The 19,025-nt window shown below is 40.1% G+C and overlaps 3 protein-coding genes and 1 pseudogene across 4 annotated transcripts; 3 read left to right on the forward strand and 1 right to left on the reverse strand.

Annotated features, from left to right (window-relative positions):
• Nucleotides 1-178: 178 nt before the first annotated feature.
• Nucleotides 179-4,243, forward strand: lrrc47 (leucine rich repeat containing 47). The gene is made up of 7 exons (XM_088289179.1): nt 179-797; nt 1,665-2,108; nt 2,550-2,666; nt 2,740-2,855; nt 3,486-3,588; nt 3,760-3,849; nt 3,935-4,243. Exons 1-7 carry the CDS (start codon nt 228-230, stop codon nt 4,154-4,156), a joined length of 1,662 nt encoding a protein of 553 aa, XP_088145305.1. The 5' UTR covers nt 179-227; the 3' UTR covers nt 4,157-4,243.
• A 603-nt stretch (nt 4,244-4,846) lies between these two features.
• Nucleotides 4,847-8,378, reverse strand: LOC148340143 (L-rhamnose-binding lectin SML-like; annotated as a pseudogene).
• A 1,178-nt stretch (nt 8,379-9,556) lies between these two features.
• LOC148340144 (L-rhamnose-binding lectin SML-like) lies at nt 9,557-11,629 on the forward strand. 2 transcript variants are annotated; one of them, XM_088289183.1, is made up of 9 exons: nt 9,557-9,631; nt 9,823-9,855; nt 9,935-10,003; nt 10,179-10,314; nt 10,596-10,705; nt 10,772-10,816; nt 11,064-11,196; nt 11,260-11,363; nt 11,539-11,629. In XM_088289183.1, exons 1-9 carry the CDS (start codon nt 9,595-9,597, stop codon nt 11,565-11,567), a joined length of 696 nt encoding a protein of 231 aa, XP_088145309.1. In that variant the 5' UTR covers nt 9,557-9,594; the 3' UTR covers nt 11,568-11,629. The 2 variants fall into 2 exon arrangements, with proteins under 2 accessions (XP_088145309.1, XP_088145310.1); XM_088289184.1 differs by lacking the exon at nt 11,539-11,629 and having other exon boundaries at nt 11,260-11,383.
• A 2,867-nt stretch (nt 11,630-14,496) lies between these two features.
• Nucleotides 14,497-16,696, forward strand: LOC148340145 (L-rhamnose-binding lectin SML-like). The gene is made up of 9 exons (XM_088289185.1): nt 14,497-14,530; nt 14,704-14,736; nt 14,833-14,901; nt 15,119-15,254; nt 15,534-15,643; nt 15,708-15,752; nt 16,129-16,261; nt 16,325-16,428; nt 16,604-16,696. Exons 1-9 carry the CDS (start codon nt 14,497-14,499, stop codon nt 16,630-16,632), a joined length of 693 nt encoding a protein of 230 aa, XP_088145311.1. The 3' UTR covers nt 16,633-16,696.
• Nucleotides 16,697-19,025: the final 2,329 nt, after the last annotated feature.

Genomic DNA, 19,025 nt, shown 5'->3' on the forward strand with positions numbered 1-19,025 from the left:
TGTCGGGAAGTTGAATGAATCCGACATTTACCCACTATTGATTAAACAAGATAAACATGCCCGTCGTTATATTTTATATATTTTGATCCTCCGTGTGGCCGTTGAAGGGCGCAAATTGGAACTAGATTGTATCAGTATGAGCAGAAGTTTTTTCTTTTATTCCGAAGGCTTTAAACGGAAGCAATGTATTTCCTTGTTCTTTTGCTAGCAGCAGTCGAATCACCAACATGGATGACACGAAAACATGGCCAGAAGTGGAGAAAGCAGCTGTAGAAAAGAGACGTGAACTGGTTTTGCAAGGTACCACAGCCAACGCGAAAATTTCATCTCACGGGGGACTTCCGTCTGCCATTTATTCCCTTACGTTGCTCAATTACCTGGAGGTAAGCCAGTGCCCGAGTTTGACAGAGCTCCACGAGGACATCCAGCATCTGACAAACCTTCAGAGTCTCATCCTGTGCAGGAATAAACTCGCATGTATCCCAGATGTCATCAGCAGCCTCAAGTCCCTCAAAGTTCTGGACCTGTCCGCTAACAATCTCGGCCTTTTACCGGATGGGATCACGCAGCTACGCGAGCTAACCACTTTGAACGTGAGCTGTAATCACTTGCAGGCTCTTCCGGACGGACTGAGCCACTGCGCCAAGCTTTCCATCGTCAACATGTCCAAGAACCGCATCACCGGCTTTCCGAGCGATCTCTACTCGGAGCGGTTGGATCTACTCAGCACTCTGGTGGCCTCGGACAATGCCATCGTGGAGCTCAGCACGGATATCCAAAAGTTGGCAGCACTGAAGGTGAAACACTGAAAGTTGTCGCGATCACAATAATATCGGTTGGTTAATACAGTATGTGTGTATAGATCCGTGACAGAAGAGTCAAAGATCTCGAGATTCATGGAAAGCAGTTATTTGATATCATTGATATCCATCTTAAACTCCAGGAACTAGCTGACGCTTTTCCCACTACTAGTGGCAAAAGTAAAGAATCGCACTAGTAATAATAATTCTGACAGGCCAAAATAGTTTGAAGGAATAACACAGATAGTGGCCTCCATAAGATTAAGATGAAAACGGAACATCGTACATCCCCTGCGTTGTTATCACTGCCTCACATTCTTCTTCTAGGGAGAAGGGAAAACCTATTTAATATATTCATTATCTTTTTAAAATTAATATTTATATGCAGTAATTATTTTTCATCTTATAAAAATCGTAAAGGACAAGAAAAGCCATTATTTTATCTTCAAGTGATGTTGGAAACTGAAAAAGTGAAGTTCACAACAATAATTTCAGTAATTTTTTTCCCCCAAAATTTTTTTATGAGGATAAATTCCTTGCATTGCAGGGGACAATGCCAATGCTTTATGAAAAGATTTTGTAAGCAAAAGTCATTATTTTAGGAGGAAAAAGCAGTAACAGTATCAGAAGTAAATCATAATATTACAAGAAAAAAGTATCAAAAAGAGGTCATGCAATGTTAGAAGAATATAGCAGTCACAATATTACAGTAAGAGTATTGCGTGACCATTGAGTTTGTTGTAAATTAATAGTGGCATGAGAATTCTCCAGTGCAATTCCTACCAGCATGGTGAAGTTGCTCTTTTATTTCAAATTGCTAAAATCAATCTGTGACCTTGATGTGATTCTATTTGTATCCGCCAGGTGCTAGACCTCTCCAACAACCAGCTGAGCGACATCCCGTCCAGTCTGAGCTATTGCCCCAAGCTAAAGGAGATTAACTTCAAAGGCAACAAGCTGAATGACAAGCGCCTCGAGAAGATGGTGAATGGCTGCCAGACAAAGTCCATTCTGGACTACCTCAGAGGGAAAGGAAGGCAGGGAGAGGAGAGAGGTGACGTAGAAGGGGGGCGGTGTGTAAATGACAGGAAGAAGAAGCAAAAGAAGAAGAGGGAGGAAGAACAAGACGAGTTAGAAGAAATCAACAAGACGGTGGTGAGGGTTCTCCATGTTTCCGACGCTCCTGAGGCGCTCGCGGTCAAAGTGAGCGCCGAGGTGAAAGATGTACGGCCTTACTTGGTGTGCTGTGTGGTCAGAGGCATGATCCTGAAGCATGGGAATTCTCTCAAGCGGTTTCTGGTGGCGCAGGTAGGTCGAGGCAGGCATTGCCAGCCACCTAATTGTGCAATCAAATTCAGTTCCAATTAGTTTTCTGTCGAAGCAGGTTTCTGTAAAAAAATTAAACAAGTTGAGCACATCCATCCATTTTCTATACGTCCTGTTCTCATTTCTCATTTTCCTCTGATGGAGGAATACATTAATCAGTCTAAGTAGCTCTCAGTTTCAAAAATGTTAGTGACCCCTGCTTTAAATCAGCCATTGATTTACAGATCTGTTTGTCCACATGTGACCTGTTTGATTGGTTGATGCCTCTAGTCAAAAAACAGTCGGGAAAGGCTCCATTTTACCCATGGCCCTAATGAGGACAAGCTGTGTAGAAGGGGAATTTCTAGTCTAGTCACTACCACTCATGAAATAGAAAAAAACAAAATGTGTCAACCCCTTTAATTTTTTGGTTTTACCCCCAAGACAAAACTTCACGAGGACATATGTGGAAAGAGGACCATTGCAACCATCGCCACTCATGATGCACAGCTTCTCAAAGGTCCACTGGCGTATGATGCAAAACCTCCCACGCAGCTCAAAGTACGCGAACATTGAACCCTGTCCAATTCTGATGAGCAGAAACTCACCAAAATAGTTTTTCCTGCCTCGTTAGATCGTGCCGCTGGGTCGGAGGGAGATGACAGCCGTCGAGCTGATAAAACATCTTCAACTGGAGGCTGACGATCTGAGGAAACAGAAGAAGAGGCAGAACGTCACCGGTCTTCACAAGTAAGTTTTGAAAGTTCATCACCCTATTTCCATCTGTTGGGGAAAGAATTTAAGTCTACGAAAGAACTGCAAATTGCAATGAAGTGTTGTAATCCAGTGAATCTTAAAAGCCGACATAAATAATTTCAAAACCTTTCTCATCATTAATGTGAAATATAAGGTGCATAACCTAATTGGCAAAAAATGAATCTTTTCGAGAGGGGAAGTAAAGATAAACTACTGAGATGTTTTGAATCAGAGGGACAAAACGGAGGCCGTTGTTTGTTGCCTTTTATTTAATGTGAGTTCCTAATTTGATTGGTTTACACTAAAACCGGCTTATCACAATTCGAAGAGGGTGTGTACACTTGTGCAAACACCTCAATTATTTAGTTTTTTTTACCTCCTCTAATACTTTCTTATATTTCAATATTTCAATTGAGTTATACAGCTTAGAGTTTTTTTCCACAGTAACTTGACATTATTGGGGTGAGTAAGCTTTTTTATCTACTATAAGCATATTTAAAAATATTTGTTATCCTCTTACAGTTTGTATTTTCCTCTAAAATCACAAGTATGACTGAGATGTCACATCCTTGTTTCTTAATAAAGTGTAAATGTATAAAGTGCATGCTTTCCACTTTGTTCTAGATATCTGCAGCTTCTGCAAGGAAAAGCGCTATATCCCTGCATTGTGGATGCAGAGGGTCACGTGATCTCTTTCCCGCCTATCACGAACAGTGAGAAAACCAAGGTGTGTGATTCCTATAAAACAATCATACCATCATTTGGGTAGGGTTTACAAATGTTTTTAAAGGGCTTACTCGCACTCGGCCATTTGAAAAATGATATAGTCCAGCATGGTTAAAATGACCTTATGTGGGGGGAGTACGCCCTACATAACTTACTGATTGTCTTTCAACAGATCAAGAAGACGACCAAAGAGTTGTTTTTGGAAGTGACTAGTGCCAACAGCCTGCAGACCTGTAAAGATGTTATGGACACTCTGATTGCAGTAAGCGCTTATAGCATATAGCATTCTTACTCTTAAAGGTCAAAGCAGGACTGACCTCAGTTTGCCCGTTCCCACTTCCTTGCAGAAAATGGCAGAGCTGAACAAGTTTACGGTTGAACATCAAGAGGAAGCGGGATCTGACGGAGAAGGGGACGCCCCATCGGGCCAGACAGCCAGCATGGACGCCAGCAGTGAATTGATCATCCAGCAGGTCCGAACTGTCGACCAGGACGGGAACCTGAAGGTGGTCTACCCATCCAAGACAGACCTCTCCAGAGACATCGCCAATGTGACAGTCATTTGGTAGTACTGTAATGCCCCGTTTTTCCACGAGGGTTGATCTCTAAAAATGAAGCAGAACATTGGCAAAAAATAAATACATTTGAAAGTTAAAGCCTGAAATTGTCATCATACATTTACATTTACTATTACTAATATTAATGTCAATGTACTACTGAAGATACAAAAGCTTTGAAGTTTGTATACAAGGCAAGCTCAATTACTTGTTTCCATCTTACACTTTGCACACATGCTTCAAAATTGTCAATAGATAAACCTTTTAACCTTCCTGGCTCATGGGCCAATTTTATTCTAAATGCTAAGGCCAAGATTGTAAGAAATGCTAATCATCTGGAATTAAACTCCCTTGTGGTGAAAGTTTAATATAATAAAGTACTCCAGTTTAGATATTCTCAGCAGTTTCGGTTTCCATTTATAGGTGAGGGGTCACTGGGACCTTCATAATCGAATTATAGAATTACTTTTCATACCCTTCCCCAAATGTGCCTATAGACATGCTGACGCCATGCTTGATTTAGGCTAAAACGCACTGTTTACTTTACATTGACAGGTGTTCTCGTTTACATACTGATTCCAGTTATTCAGTAGAAACTTCATAGATCAGTTTAGTATACTTAATGTTGAGTTTTGTGGGAAAGGCTGCAAACGTAATTAGCAAAAAAAAAACGTAGACACAAAAGTTGTCACCTTTTTTTTAAAATTTGGAATATTGCTGTAAATTTGAGAAAGTTTAGCACCGTCAATACGAAACATGCATAGAGCTTCATGAAACAATGCAAAATTTTGATAGCTCAAAGGAGTGGATTAAGCATCAAATGATCTGTGTTGCTTAACAGTATTGATGTGGTAATAAGTCTCTTGACAAGCCTTGCATCCAAGTATTTTTATTGAGGCAAAGAAGAAAAAAAAATCCCTTTTGAAAACTTGGCGGACTGGCACTGACTCAACTGGCATCATTTCAGATTGTTGAAACAGCTGGACATAATGCCACTAATTTCCAGAGCATTTTAGGGAAGCAGACCAGGATCTGGATGAGGGAAAAAAAATGTCAAGCTTAGCAAATGGGTTGGATGATCGTATACAGAAAAATCTTGAAACGGTTGCACTCTATTCAACATTTTGCTAATAAAAGCAGCTACTTACAGTGACACGTGTAACCAACTTCCAAGTACTTGTAGGTGCCTTCACAGGGGTCTCCAAATATTTCATTGCAGGCTGTGATCCTACAGCTGTTTCCCATTGCATTTAAGGAATGGATGCCAATTGTTTTGCTACAAATAATTTAATGGGTATTCCAAAACACAGTGGCCATTAGTATTGCAAAAATTAAACGACCAATATTTTCCTCCACTCCTACAGGTTTGTGTTAGAAAGTGGCAAATGCTACACAGTAAAGACCAGAATCTATTGGCTGACACAGAAAGTTACGTCATGAATTGGGTCAATTAAAGGGCACAGACATCCATTTACATTTTCACAATTTGGTCTTCAAACTTGAGTGCTCAGCGAAGCCCACGCAGTGAAACAGATGTTCTAACCACATTCTGCAACTGCTCCTAAAATATCTTACCGGCTACAATTTGGATGAAAACAAGATGCCATTTCTTTCTACATGTCCAACCATACCTTGTGGCAACAATGTCAGTTGGGTGCAGACATTGGGTATTTAGTGTCTCTTTTGGAGACTGTTTTTTGTGCACGTCGTCTGGTCGCGGCGTCCATAGACGAAAATAACACGATCTGCACCTGCCATCACAATGAAAGGTAATTGAGATGTAATGAGGCAAAATATATGGATGACCCGAGAATAATGGGAATTAAAATAAAGTTCATTCTCACCACAATACAATTGTGCCTCTGATGTTTCACACACGACAGCACTAATTGTTGAGTAAATGAAAATGATTAGGTATGAAACCCACTCTTTATGGCACGCAGGTGACATACTTGCATGGACGCAGGTGAAGTTGGTCTCCAAGTATTTGAAGGTGTCGGCACAGGGATGCGGAAATCATTGATGGTCACTTCACACACACTCTTTCCATTGCAACTGTAGACAAATAGCATTACTCAGAGAGACGCAGGAAACAGCACTCCGTTAAAAGGCCTCACGAGAAGCACCGACCCCATCTTACATACTCAATTTTTATACGCCATTACCACGTTGGTGATTTCAGACCATTTTCTGCTCATCCACACTGTCTGTCATGTTGCAAACATGATTTTGAACTTATTAATCGACACAAAATCCTGTTAAACACATCCACCTTTAGGCCAATACAAGCATGTTAATGTAACGCTCCCCAAATAAACCTTGTCTTGAGTTTCTCCAGGGTGTTCAGCCGAGCACACCTTACGTTAGCTAGTTCCTTTTGGGATTTGCCCTCGGCGCAAATTCGCGAACTTGCGCGCCCGTGCAAAGCCTGCTGCACCTTAATCTGTATGGGAGAGACAGCAAGTAACATTAAACTGTCCTCAAGTAGCACCCAAGCGAAGCCATTGCAAATTAATTCTGTGATTTAGCAAGCTTTGGGTTGACCTGGCTTACTTTAAAATGTGAGATTTTATTTACAAAGTCATACTATTGTTCAGGTCTTACAATTGAAATGCACCCTTTAAGGCTGCAGTCTTACCACACGCCAGGTGATGGGCGTACGAGGGATACCAATCGCAGGTGATCACTTGCTTTGTAGAATCAACTGCAAAAACCAATGTGAATGCATGAACAGGCTGTTCAGGGAATGTAGGCTAAGCTATGTTGGTCATAAAATTTGATAGTCACCTTCTGTGAGAAGCAAACACATTGCTGTCAGCACTGCACAAATAAAAAAACACTTTACATCAGCAGAGTGGCCATATTTATACTCTAATATTATTTCTTTTGTGGAAGATGGTGTTTACAAATAACGGACGGGACACAATTACTGTGTGCATGGGTGTTTAGGCCCGTATAAAAAAAGAGTAACTTCCTAGATTTGATTTGGTGCATTTCTTTCACACTGTGGTGTTCATAAAACTCATTCATTGCCATCGAGGAGCTAAGGACCCAAAATATGCCTTTTAACTGCAAGGGTTGGCAGTTAATTGTCTGGTGAGGCACATACATTGCGAATAAGTGATAACTTGCGAGGGAAAACTCTTGTGAAACAATTTCCATGTTATTGTAATGAGGCAAAATTAAGGTGGCAAATGGCAAGCAACCCAACTCACCCACAAGTAGTGATGGTCCAGCGACACTGAGGCGTCGATGCGCGCGCCGAGCTTCCAGGGCAAACCCCGTGTCGGTGCGCGTGCCGCTTTAAGAAAGTCACGTGACCACTACCAGAATCGTGTCGACACAGCGGTCGCGCGCCAAACTGTGTTAATAAGGAAGCGCATCTGTCAACAGGATGGACGCTCAAAACAAGCAGCGAGTTATTGGCGCGTTACTTTGCGTTAAAAATCCGCAAAATGGAAGACGTCACTGTTGATGCGCACTCAGAGGTGCAGCGCTACATGTCAGCAGGACACGTTGCACGGACGGAAGACTCGCTCTTATACTGGAAGTCCATGGAGGCAACGTTCCCTCACCTATTTATATTAGCCACACAGGCGTTGTGCACACCGGCTTTGTGAGAGGATCTTCTCAAAGGCGGGGGAAATTGCCTCAAAAAAAGAAAAAGACTGAATAACAAAACGCTGGAGAAACTAATTTTTTTTAAATAAAAATCTTTAATTACAATGGGTCCATTGTCATTCACAACACTTTTACTTGGGCATTCAGACAGATGTTCACTTAATTTATCAACTGCGTCTCGAATATCAAAGATTTATTTTATGAAATTGCGTGTATGTAAAAATAATGTGAAAGCAAATGCCTAATCAGAATCAGAAATCAATTTGTCATTGTACTCAAGTGTGCAATAAGATTAGAGAGCTCCCCTCTCCCGTGCAATACAACAATAATTCAGTTAAATATATAAATTAGATGAATAAGAGAATAATTAGTGCGATGGAAAGTAATACGAAATAGGATATATAAAAACACATCATGTCGCTAATCAATGGAATTGGATAAAATTAGTTTGACAGATCAGTGTCAGATGATCCTGTCAAATGTTTCCTGCAAGTCCACCAGGTGTCAGTATTCAGCAACACAGTGTCAACACAGTGTCAATACATTGTGTCACTGTGTCGAAACGATACAGGATGCCTCATCTACCCATCACTAGTTTTAAGCCAGGAGACATGGTTTCTGCACGAGCCAGTCCGTAACACTAACCGTGGACAGGAGGAGCTGCTGGTTATTTTATAATTATTGCAAGGCTTCCATCCAATCCAGTAATCAATAGCCACGCCTCCTCACAGTTTCAGTCTGATTAAATGTTTTGAACAGTATTTAATTGGTTACGTCTATTTTACAGCATATAACACAAAAGTGGCAGCCAAAGTAACAGCCTAAAATCATGGTTCAAGTCATATTTTGGCAAAAAAAAATGCTGGCCAACTCTGCAAAACTCAACTACTGTGCATCCTTAGTTAAACAGATCATTCAGTTCTTACCCTGAAATGAAATCATAAATGAATAAAATATGATAAGTATTTGGTTCAGTGTCCCTTAATTGGAAATATTTGCCTTAAAAATATATAGATCAACATGTATTTCTGCTCAAAAAAAATTCTGATGGAACGGCGAATTAGATGATAGAAACTGGCATAAAACGTGGTTATGCCCCGTTTAAAGTAAAATAAGAGATCGTCAACTTTAAATGCTGTACTTGGAAAAAAAATACATCAACACTACATTTGCCCTTGCAACAACACAAATTCCAAGTTCACTGACTTAGATGATAAATGTACCGAGTGTGGGACTGAGTCAGAGACAATTCCACATTCATTTAGTTTTTTGCCCTGTGTCACCTAGGTTTCTGGAGGGATTTTGAAAAGTATTTGCATGAAAAAAAGGTTGAGCTGGTGGAATCAAAAGATATGGTTTCTGACCTGTTTTTCTTGAAGGTTAACAAAAAATATTAACAATTTTTATAATTAACAACTTTTTTCGCTCCTCTGCTCTCTGTGTGGTGGTGTCTTCAGTGTAGCTCGGAAAAACGTGTATCAACATGGTACAGGCTCATTGAATTTGCTTTAATGGCTGCAAAAGTTTGGGGATGGGAGGGTTTAGGGGGGCAGAGGAGTTAGATTCTCGAAGAGGTCACGCCCCCGCCCCGTCTAAATTACGTTGCCAATTAGACTTCTGAAGATATCTATACGCTCCAGCTGCAGTCACAAATGGGCGTTCCCGTTTTTGACGGACACGAACACCCCACCTGCTGCAGCCGGACCATTAGAACGATGTGGGAGGCGTGGCTTTTGATTTGCGGAGTGGGTGGCAGCCTTGCAAGTCACTATAAATACGAGAGGTCTTCTAGCAATCCTATAAGTGTCACAGACTACGTCGTGTAGAAGATGGCTACCTGCGTCTCCTGGCTCACCGCAGCGATGCGTGAGTAGTTGCTTTTGAACTGTTGATTGTTCCAATGACATTGGTTGTTGACTGCGAATGAATGAATGAGTTCACTTTAAAGATATGTACTTGTGTTTTGTCATTGACAAACCTCCTTGCACCAAAAGACCAGTATCTAATGTTACACTGTCAAAAATTATTATTTATCCAAACTGATGTTTGTGTTCTAGTGCTGACGGCAACATGTTCGCTCTTCACAGCCGGTGACTATCAAAGTTCATATACAATATGCAATTCTGTTTTCTCATAGATGTCTATATACAAACCTTTTTTTATTTTCAGTTGTTGATTCTGCAAATCAAGTGACCACCTGTGATTTTAACCACTGGCAAGTGCATCGCTTAAACTGTGGTAAGACTTAAACCTGTCTTAATGATGCAGTCACTGACTTTATATTTTGACTACTCAAAGAGAATCATGCATTTTAAGATTAATTTTCAGTTCAACCTGAAGTTTGTTGCACATGAAATAGTTTTGACTGCAACTAGCGTACACTTCAATGTTGATGGCTATCTCGGTGTGGCAGATCATGGCATAATCCAAGTGCAGAATTCGTTGTATGGTCGCAAACACTCTAAGATCTGCGCTGACGGCAGACCTGAGAAGGAGCTAAGTAACACAAAGTGCACTCAGCCAAATGCCATGGAGACCATCAAGACAAGGTACGCATTGGGCTCAAGTTAAGAACTGATTTTCTCAACAGAAATGTGACTTCTTTTTTTTTATCCCACAAAATTTTGCTGATTGCTCTACCAGCACCGTAAACCATCACTTTAACCTCATTGGATGAGTAAATGTGTCAATATTAAAACTTAATATGTATAGGCGCATCTCAAATCGCTCCCCTCACTGAGGATGTGACATGAGGTTTGTCCTTCTGTCATGACTTTTGAAAGGCCTGACACTATTTTCTTTAATGCCGAGTCATGAAATTTGTCCGCAGTTGCAATGGCAAGAAATCATGTGAAGTGAGCGTGAGTGATTTCCGCACACCTGATCCCTGTGTTGGCACCTTAAAATATCTGCAGACCAACTTCACCTGCTTGCCAGCAAGTATGTCTCCTATGTACTGTAAATAATTTGTCGCATTCTCGAACTAATTTTCTTTTTACTCAACAGTTACTCTGGTGGCATGTGAGGGGTCAGTTGCACACTTGTATTGTGGTAAGATTTATTTTTTTTCCTCTTAACTGCATCATCATGCATATACATAAAATTTCTCAATCAACATAATGCAAGCTTTTCATTCTGACTGGACTCCCGCACCTGCTACGTGTTCCCTTTAAAGTCACCCCTGCCAACGTGCTGTTTTTTTTTTTAATCCAGGGTCTAAGGATTCAACTCTGTGCTATTAATGTGTTTTGACTGTGAATTTGAATAACTAAATTTATTTCTGTCATCTTGATACCAGGTTTAGGACACACCATTTCAGTCTACCGTGCAGACTACGGCCGCAGTGACATGACCACGTGTTCGTTCAGAAGGGCACCTAATCATCTAAAAAATGTCGACTGCGTGCACTCAACTGACCTTGTTGCCAAAAGGTACAGTAACACAATATATTTGTGTTCTTTTAAGAATTCTTTTTTTTTCCCTCACACTCGTAGGTGCAATGGCAAAGTCGACTGTTGGATCACAGCCACCAACTCGCTGTTTGGAGACCCTTGTAAAAACATCTACAAGTACTTAATGATTTCTTACACGTGTCAATGTAAGTGGTCCCTATTGTAGGAAATGCGTTTATTTTAGCTGCATTCAAGGGTCCTAACCCTGTAATGTTTAACTCCACACCATTGATTGTAAGGAAAGCCCTGTGCACCTAATTGTATGAATGCATCAAACGTACACATTTTTACTAGTTTGCATTAACTGACTGTTTTTTGCAGATCCTGAGGTTCATCCCTATGGTGTATGAGAAGTACTGCCATATTTATGGAGTCTTTGTATTCAAATGAAAAATAAAACTTACTTTGAATATTAGGTGGCGTCAACTTTCTGTAACCTTTGCTGACCTCAAGATGTCTGCCGTTAATTGAAGTTGGAGTTCCATGGTTGAATGTTTTAACTTGGCACTCACAGCGCTTGGCATTTTCAATTTTGTTAGCTGTTGTACTATAACTATTTCGGAGACCCAAACGTGTACAAACACCCCATATGACTTAAATGCCTTGATTGACACTTTACCTTTGAGTTCAGGCTGAGGATAAAATTAAATTGAGAAACCTGTTAAACTGACTTTAGCTCCCCCCCCACACCTAATAAAGATGTAATCTGTTCTGATCACCACATTTCAAAGGGACGGTGTCTTAATGTTAAACTGTTGTTTAAATGCAAAAACGTTATAGCATCAATATAAAAACCGAAATATAGGTGAAGTACATGTAACATGGGGCACACCTCCCCAACAGGAGGCTGCCATGTTTCCCTGCAGTCTTTCTGCTATGGATCCCCACAGTCAATGCATGGTTACTTATCAAGACTATGGCATATGCAACAAATTGAATGCACTAATGAGAATACTATAAGGATAATTTGCTTGCACATCTGCTGAAAAAATTGTGGATGTCTTGAAGTGTCTTTCTAGGGGGCTGTAGTGTGCGTGTCAAAATGCTTGCACTTTAGCTGATCTCATTGCAATCTATCCAAAACTTGCTAGCACTAAAATACACTAATTGTCCATCCTTATATGCATGTGAAAATATGAGATCACAAAATGAGTGCTGATTGCCCCTGCACTTCAAGCGAGGAGGGGAGAAAGATAATTGCTTATTAAAGTCTGCTTCCTAAATCATACTCATTTTCTGTGTTTTTGTGGGGGAGACAAAAGATCCAGGGAATCTTCTTTGCCACACTAATCAGAGGCGGGTGCTGTTAGAATTAGAATTGTGTTTAAGTGGAACCTCTGGCTGCGGCTGAGGAGCAGGCATGGAGTTTTGTTTAATCAAGATTTTTTTTTGTTTTTCCCTCATGGGCCATTGCAGAGCAGGACCAAGTGCATTCTGTTTATTAAAACATTGCTTTCTTAAAACTCCATTGTGTCATCGTGCTGTGTCTTAAGGGTGCCTGCCTCGTAATTTCTTGCTCATGCCTGAGTCAATATAATTGCTTAAATAATTTGAGTAAAAAATGTATTTTAAGAATATCCACGTTAGTTTTTTTTTTAACGCAAACATCCTAGATTCATATTGAGACCCATAGCAACGCCCTAACAACGAAGATGATTTTGTTCGCCAATCTCCGGTATTCTTCGGGAATTACGTCATTCAGAGAACCACGAGTCGCCAGTTGCCATTGTACTGCATTTCTTATTGTCCGGTGAGCTGCTCAACTGCCATATTTGTTTTGGTTATTCGGCGAAATGCCTCGGCGTTGTGTGGCGATGCATTGTTTGCATTCTGGGAAGCATCTATTTGAGTGGCAAAAACAAAAAACTAGGGCACATAAATGGACTAATTTCAAGCCAGTGTCAACAAGTGTTATTATCCACAAGCACTTCGAAGATCTCTATTTTCTCAACAGTTTTGCTTATGATAAAGGGTTTGCAAAAGGGTAGGTGGTATTTACAATCCACTTTGAAAACCTTGTGATATGTTGGGCTTAATGTGACAGCTTGTGTATGACTGACGGCTGTGATCGCTGAATGAGGACTGCGTGTGTGTGTGTGTGTGTGTGTGTGTGCTGAAGATCGGTGAGAAAAGAGGAATAAAGTTGAAAATGAATATGACTGCTATCTTCTGATGTTTATCCACCACCTCTATCTGTCTATTTATCTATCTATCCATCCATCCATTCATCTATATTGACCAATCAATTAAGTACAGCGTTGTGATTATTTTTTATATTTCGTATTATATTTGCAGCCGGGACTGAGTCTTACTCAAACCAAAGCAACCTTGTTACTCGTATTACCAGGAAATCACATATCTTTTTTTTTCTTCAATGAAATAGCTAAGTTTGTTCTTAAGCAACTAGCAAAGCGGCTAAGACAGCTAGCATGAACTTGAGCAAAGTTTTTACATTGGCATTGTTTTTCAGCCTGTTTATTGTAATCCTGTCATAGACATTTGATTAATGATAAAAATTAGATTAGAACTAAAATTAATTGTAACAGTTTATATCTATTTGTAAATCATTTATTCTGCAATACTTTTGAAATATGTTTCGTGGGCGTGGTGCCTGATTGTGACAGGTTTGTGCCAAACACTCCAAAATATATATGACAGGTGAAATATCCCATTAAAAGTCTACCCTTCATAGTTGAGCTTTTTGAATCAAATTATATTGTTTCTGACCTGTTTTTCTTGAAGACGTTCACAAGAAAATATTAACAATTATTATTATTAACAACTTGTTTCGCTCCTCTGCTTTCTGTGTGGTGGTAGCTTTAGCACAGCTCGGAAAAACGTGTAACGACATGGTACAGGCTAATTGAATTCGCTTTAATGGCTGCAAACGTTTTGGTGTGTTGAGGTTCAGGAGGCAAAGGAGCTGGATTCTCGAAGTGGTCACTCCCTCACCCCATCTAAATAACGTTTCCAATTAGACAGACTGCTGAAGAGACCGCTATGGTCCAGCTGCAGCCATTAATGAGGCCATTAATGAGTGTTCACGTTTTTGACGGACGCGAACACCCCAGCTGCAGCCGGACCCTGAGAACGATTTGGGAGGCGTGGCTTTTGATTTGCAGAGTGGGTGGAAGCCTTGCAAGTCACTATAAACACGAGAGATCCTCTGACAGTCGTACAAGTGTCGCAGACTAGGCCGTGTAGAAGATGGCGATCTACTCCTTCCGACTTACTGCAGCTATGCGTGAGTATTTACTTTAAAAATAGTTGAGTGTTTCAATGACATTGTTTTTTGACTGCTGTAGTCGTAATGGTGAGTTTATTGTATGTGCTTGATTTAACTTTCCTCTCAAAACTAGCTCCGACTAATGATGTGTACCTGTGTGTTGTCATTGACAAACCACTTTGCACAAAAAAAGAAACGGAATGAAATGTTAAACTGCCAAAAATGTCCCTTATTTATCAAACCTGGTGTTTGTGTTCTAGTGCTGACAGCCACATGTTTGCTCCTCGCAACCGGTAACTATCAAAGTTTATGTCCAATATGCGCTAATAACGATTTTCTCAAAGACCTCTTCGCCCAAAACATTGTATCTATTTTTTTTTTTTTTGCAGTTGTTGAGTCTGCAAACCAGGTGACCAGCTGTGATTTTAACCACTGGCAAGTCCATCGCTTAAACTGTGGTAAGACTTAAACCTGTCTTAATGAAGCAGTCACTGACATAACAATTTGTCTCCCCAAAGAGAATCATGCATTTTAATATTGTTCAGGTCAACCTGGACTTTGTTGCACATGCTAAATAATTTCAATCAGGCTTTAATAATTTTGACTGCAACTCGAGTACACTTCCATGTTGATGGCAGGCTCTCGCTCTCTCTCTCTCCTCTTTGTGTGTGACAGATTATGGCATAATTCAAGTGCAGAATTCGTTGTATGGTCGCACAGACTCAAAGATCTGCTCTGATGGCAGACCTCAGAAGGAGCTAAGTAACACAAAGTGCACTCAGCCAAATGCCATGGAGACCATCAAGACAAGGTACGCATTGGGCTCAAGTTAAGAACTGATTTTCTCAACAGAAATGTGACTTATTTTTTTATCCCACAAAATTTTGCTGATTGCTCAACAAGCACCGTAAACCATCACTTTAACCTAATTGGATGAGTAAACATGTCAATATTAAAACTCAAGATGTATATGCTAATCTCAAATCACTCCCCTCGCTGAGGGTGTGACATGAGGTTTGCCCTTCTGTCATGACTTTTGAAAGGCCTGATACTATTTTCTTAAATGCCGAGTCATGAAATTTGTCCGCAGTTGCAATGGCAAGAAATCATGTGAAGTGAGCGTGAGTGATTTCCGCACACCTGATCCCTGTGTTGGCACCTTAAAATATCTGCAGACCAACTTTACCTGCTTGCCAGCAAGTACGTCTCCCATTTACTGTTAATAAATTGAAGGGTTCCTACTAATTTTCTATTTACTCAACAGTTACTCTGGTGGCATGTGAGGGGTCAGTTGCACACTTGTATTGTGGTAAGATTTATTTTTTCTCTTAACTGCATCATGCATATACATAAGAAAATTTCTCAATCAACATAATGCAAGCTTTTCATTCTGACTGGACTCTTGCACCTGCTACAATGTGTTCCCTTTAAAGTCACCCCGGCCAACATGGCTACCACTAGGCACGTCTTGGCCTGTTCTAGTCTAGTTTTTCATTCTGGAACAGCAGTGATGAACAGCATTCTCTGTGGACTGGACACTTTGTCCTTTTTTTTATCAATTGTTTTTTTTTTTTTTTTTTTTTTTTTTTTTTTTAAATCCAGGGTCTATGGCTTCAACTGTGCTATTAATGTGTTTTGACTGTGAATTTGAATCACTAAATTTATTTCTGTCATCTTGATACCAGGTTTAGGACGCACCATTTCAGTCTACCGTGCAGACTACGGCCGCAGTGACATGACCACGTGTTCGTTCAGAAGGGCACCTAATCATCTAAAAAATGTCGACTGCGTGCACTCAACTGACCTTGTTGCCAAAAGGTACAGTAACACAATATATATTTGTGTTCTTTTAAGAATTCTTTTTTTCCCTCACACTCGTAGGTGCAATGGCAAAGTCGACTGTTGGATCACAGCCACCAACTCGCTGTTTGGAGACCCTTGTCAAAAAATCTACAAGTACTTAATGATTTCTTACACGTGTCAATGTAAGTGGTCCCTATTGTAGGAAATGTGTTTATTTTAGCTGCATTCAAGGGTCCTAAACCTGTAATGTTTAACTCCACACCATTGATTGTAAGGAAAGCCCTGTGCACCTAATTGTATGAATGCATCAAAAGTACACATTTTTACTAGTTTGCATTAACTGACTGTTTTTTGCAGATCCTGAGGTTCATCCCTATGGTGTATGAGAAGTACTGCCATATTTATGGAGTCTTTGTATTCAAATGAAAAATAAAAAACTTTCTTAAAATATTGGGTGGAGTCAACTTTCTGTAACCTTTGCTGACCTCAAGATGTCAGCCGTTTATTGAAGTTGGATTTCCATGGTTGAATGTGTTTTAACTTGGCACTCACAGCGCTTGGCATTTTCAATTTTGTTAGCTGTTGTACTAGAACTATTTCGGAGACCCAAAAGTGTACAAACACCCCATATGACTTAAATGCCTTGATTGACACTTTACCTTTGAGTTCAGGCTGAGGATAAAATTAAATTGAGAAACCTGTTAAACTGACTAAAGCCCCCCCACACCTAATGGAGATGTAATCTGTTCTGATCACCACATTTCAAAGGGATGGTGTCTTAATGTTAAACTGTTATTTCAATGCAAAAACGTTATAGCATCAATATAACCCCCAAAATGTCGGTGAAGTACATATTACATGGGGCACACCTCCCCAACAGGAGGCTGCCATGTTTCCCTGCAGTCTTTGTGCCATGGATACCCACAGGAAATGCATGGTTACTTAACAAGACTATGGCATATGCAACAAATTGAATGTACTAATGAGAATACTATAAGGATAATTTGCTTGCACATCTGCTGAAAAAATTGTGGATGTCTTGAAGTGTCTTTCTGGGGCGCTGTAGTGTCCGTGCGTCAAAATGCTTGCACTTTAAGCTCATCTCATTGCAAGCTATTAAACAATAGCTGGCGCTAAAATACACTCATTGTACCTTTTTAAGTGCATGTGAAAATGAGATCACACAAAGAGTGCTGATTGCCCCTGAACTTCAAGTGACTAGGGGAGAAGGATAATTCCTATTAAAGTCTCCTTCCTAAATCGTACTCATTTTCCTGTGTTTTTGGGGAGGATAGTAGGGGTGACAAACATGATCCAGGAATCTTCTTTTCCACACTAATCAGAGGCGGGTGCTCTTAAAATTGTGTGTATAAGTGGAACTTCTGGCTGCGGCTGAGGAGCAGGCATCGAGTTTTGTGTCTAATCAAGATATCAATCGTGCATTTTTTTGTTTTTTTCCCCTAATGGGCCATTGCAGATCAGGACCAAGTGCATTCTGTTTATTAAAACATTTTCTAAAAACTCCATTGTGTCATCGTGCTGTGTCTTAAGGGTGCCTGCCTCGTTATAATTTCTTGCTCATGCCTGAGTCAAGATGATTGCTTAAATAATTTGAGTGATAAATGTATTTTAAGAATATCCACGTTAGTTTTTTTTTAAGGCAAACATCCTAGCTTCATATTGAGACCCATAGCAACGCCCTAACAACGAAAATGCTTTTGTTTGCCAATCTCCGGTATTCTTCGGGAATTACGTCATTCAGAGAACCACGAGTCGCCAGTCGCCATTGTACTGCATTTCTTATTGTCCGGTGAGCTGCTCAACTGCCATATTTGTTGGGTTATTCGGCGAAATGCCTCGGCGCTGTGTGGCGATGCATTGTTTGCATTCTGGGAAGCATCTATTTGGCAAAAACAAAAAACTAGGGCACGTAAATTGACCAATTTCAAGCCAGTGCCAACAAGTGTTATTATCCACAAGCACTTCGAAGATCTCTATTTTCTCAACAGTTTTGCTTATGATAAAGGGTTTGCAAAAGGGTAGGTGGTATTTACAATCCACTTTGAAAACCTTGTGATATGTTGGGCTTAATGTGACAGCTTGTGTGTGACTAACGGCTGTGATTGCTGAATGAGGACTGCGTGTGTGTGTGTGTGTATGTGCTGAAGATCGGTGAGAAAAGAAGAATAAAGTTGAAAATGAATATGACTGCTATCTTCTGATGTTTATCCACCACCTCTGTCTATTTATCTATCTTTCTATCCATCCATCCATTCATCTATATTGACCAATCAATTAAGTACAGCGTTGTGATTATTTTTTATATTCAGTATTATATTTGCAGCCGAGACGGAGTCTTACTCAAACCAAAGCAACCTTGTTACTCGTATTACCAGGAAATCACATATCCTTTTTTTTTTCTTCAATGAAATAGCTAAGTTTGTTCTTGAGCGATTAGCAAAGCGGCTAAGACAGCTAGCATGAACTTGAGCAAAATTCTTACATTCGCATTGTTTTTCAGCCCTGTTTATTGTAATCCTGTCATAGACATTTGATTAATGATAAAAATTAGATTAGAACTAAAATGAATTGTAACAGTTTATATCTATTTGTAAATCATTTATTCTGCAATACTTTTGAAATATGTTTCGTGGGCGTGGTGCCTGATTGTGACAGGTTTGTGCCAAACACTCCAAAATATATATGACAGGTGAAATATCCCATTAAAAGTCTACCCTTCATAGTGGAGCTTTTTGAATCAAATTATATTGTTTCTGAC

This window comes from Idiotropiscis lumnitzeri, chromosome 3 (genome assembly GCF_059441095.1).
Source record: "Idiotropiscis lumnitzeri isolate Australia: NSW breed Sydney's pygmy pipehorse chromosome 3, RoL_Ilum_1.0, whole genome shotgun sequence".
NCBI classification, from domain to species: Eukaryota; Metazoa; Chordata; class Actinopteri; order Syngnathiformes; family Syngnathidae; genus Idiotropiscis; species Idiotropiscis lumnitzeri.

Bases quoted from the DNA above. Each gene is read 5' to 3' on its own strand.
- lrrc47 (XM_088289179.1), top strand. From the start codon at position 228: ATGGATGACACGAAAACATGGCCAGAAGTGGAGAAAGCAGCTGTAGAA. The intron at 798-1,664 runs GTGAAACACTGA...TGTATCCGCCAG, and splicing joins AAAAGTTGGCAGCACTGAAG to GTGCTAGACCTCTCCAACAA. The intron at 3,589-3,759 runs GTGTGTGATTCC...GTCTTTCAACAG, and splicing joins CGAACAGTGAGAAAACCAAG to ATCAAGAAGACGACCAAAGA.
- LOC148340144 (XM_088289183.1), top strand. From the start codon at position 9,595: ATGGCTACCTGCGTCTCCTGGCTCACCGCAGCGATGC. The intron at 10,004-10,178 runs GTAAGACTTAAA...TCGGTGTGGCAG, and splicing joins AGTGCATCGCTTAAACTGTG to ATCATGGCATAATCCAAGTG. The intron at 10,817-11,063 runs GTAAGATTTATT...TCTTGATACCAG, and splicing joins AGTTGCACACTTGTATTGTG to GTTTAGGACACACCATTTCA.
- LOC148340145 (XM_088289185.1), top strand. From the start codon at position 14,497: ATGACATTGTTTTTTGACTGCTGTAGTCGTAATG. The intron at 15,644-15,707 runs GTACGTCTCCCA...TTTACTCAACAG, and splicing joins CTTTACCTGCTTGCCAGCAA to TTACTCTGGTGGCATGTGAG. The intron at 15,753-16,128 runs GTAAGATTTATT...TCTTGATACCAG, and splicing joins AGTTGCACACTTGTATTGTG to GTTTAGGACGCACCATTTCA.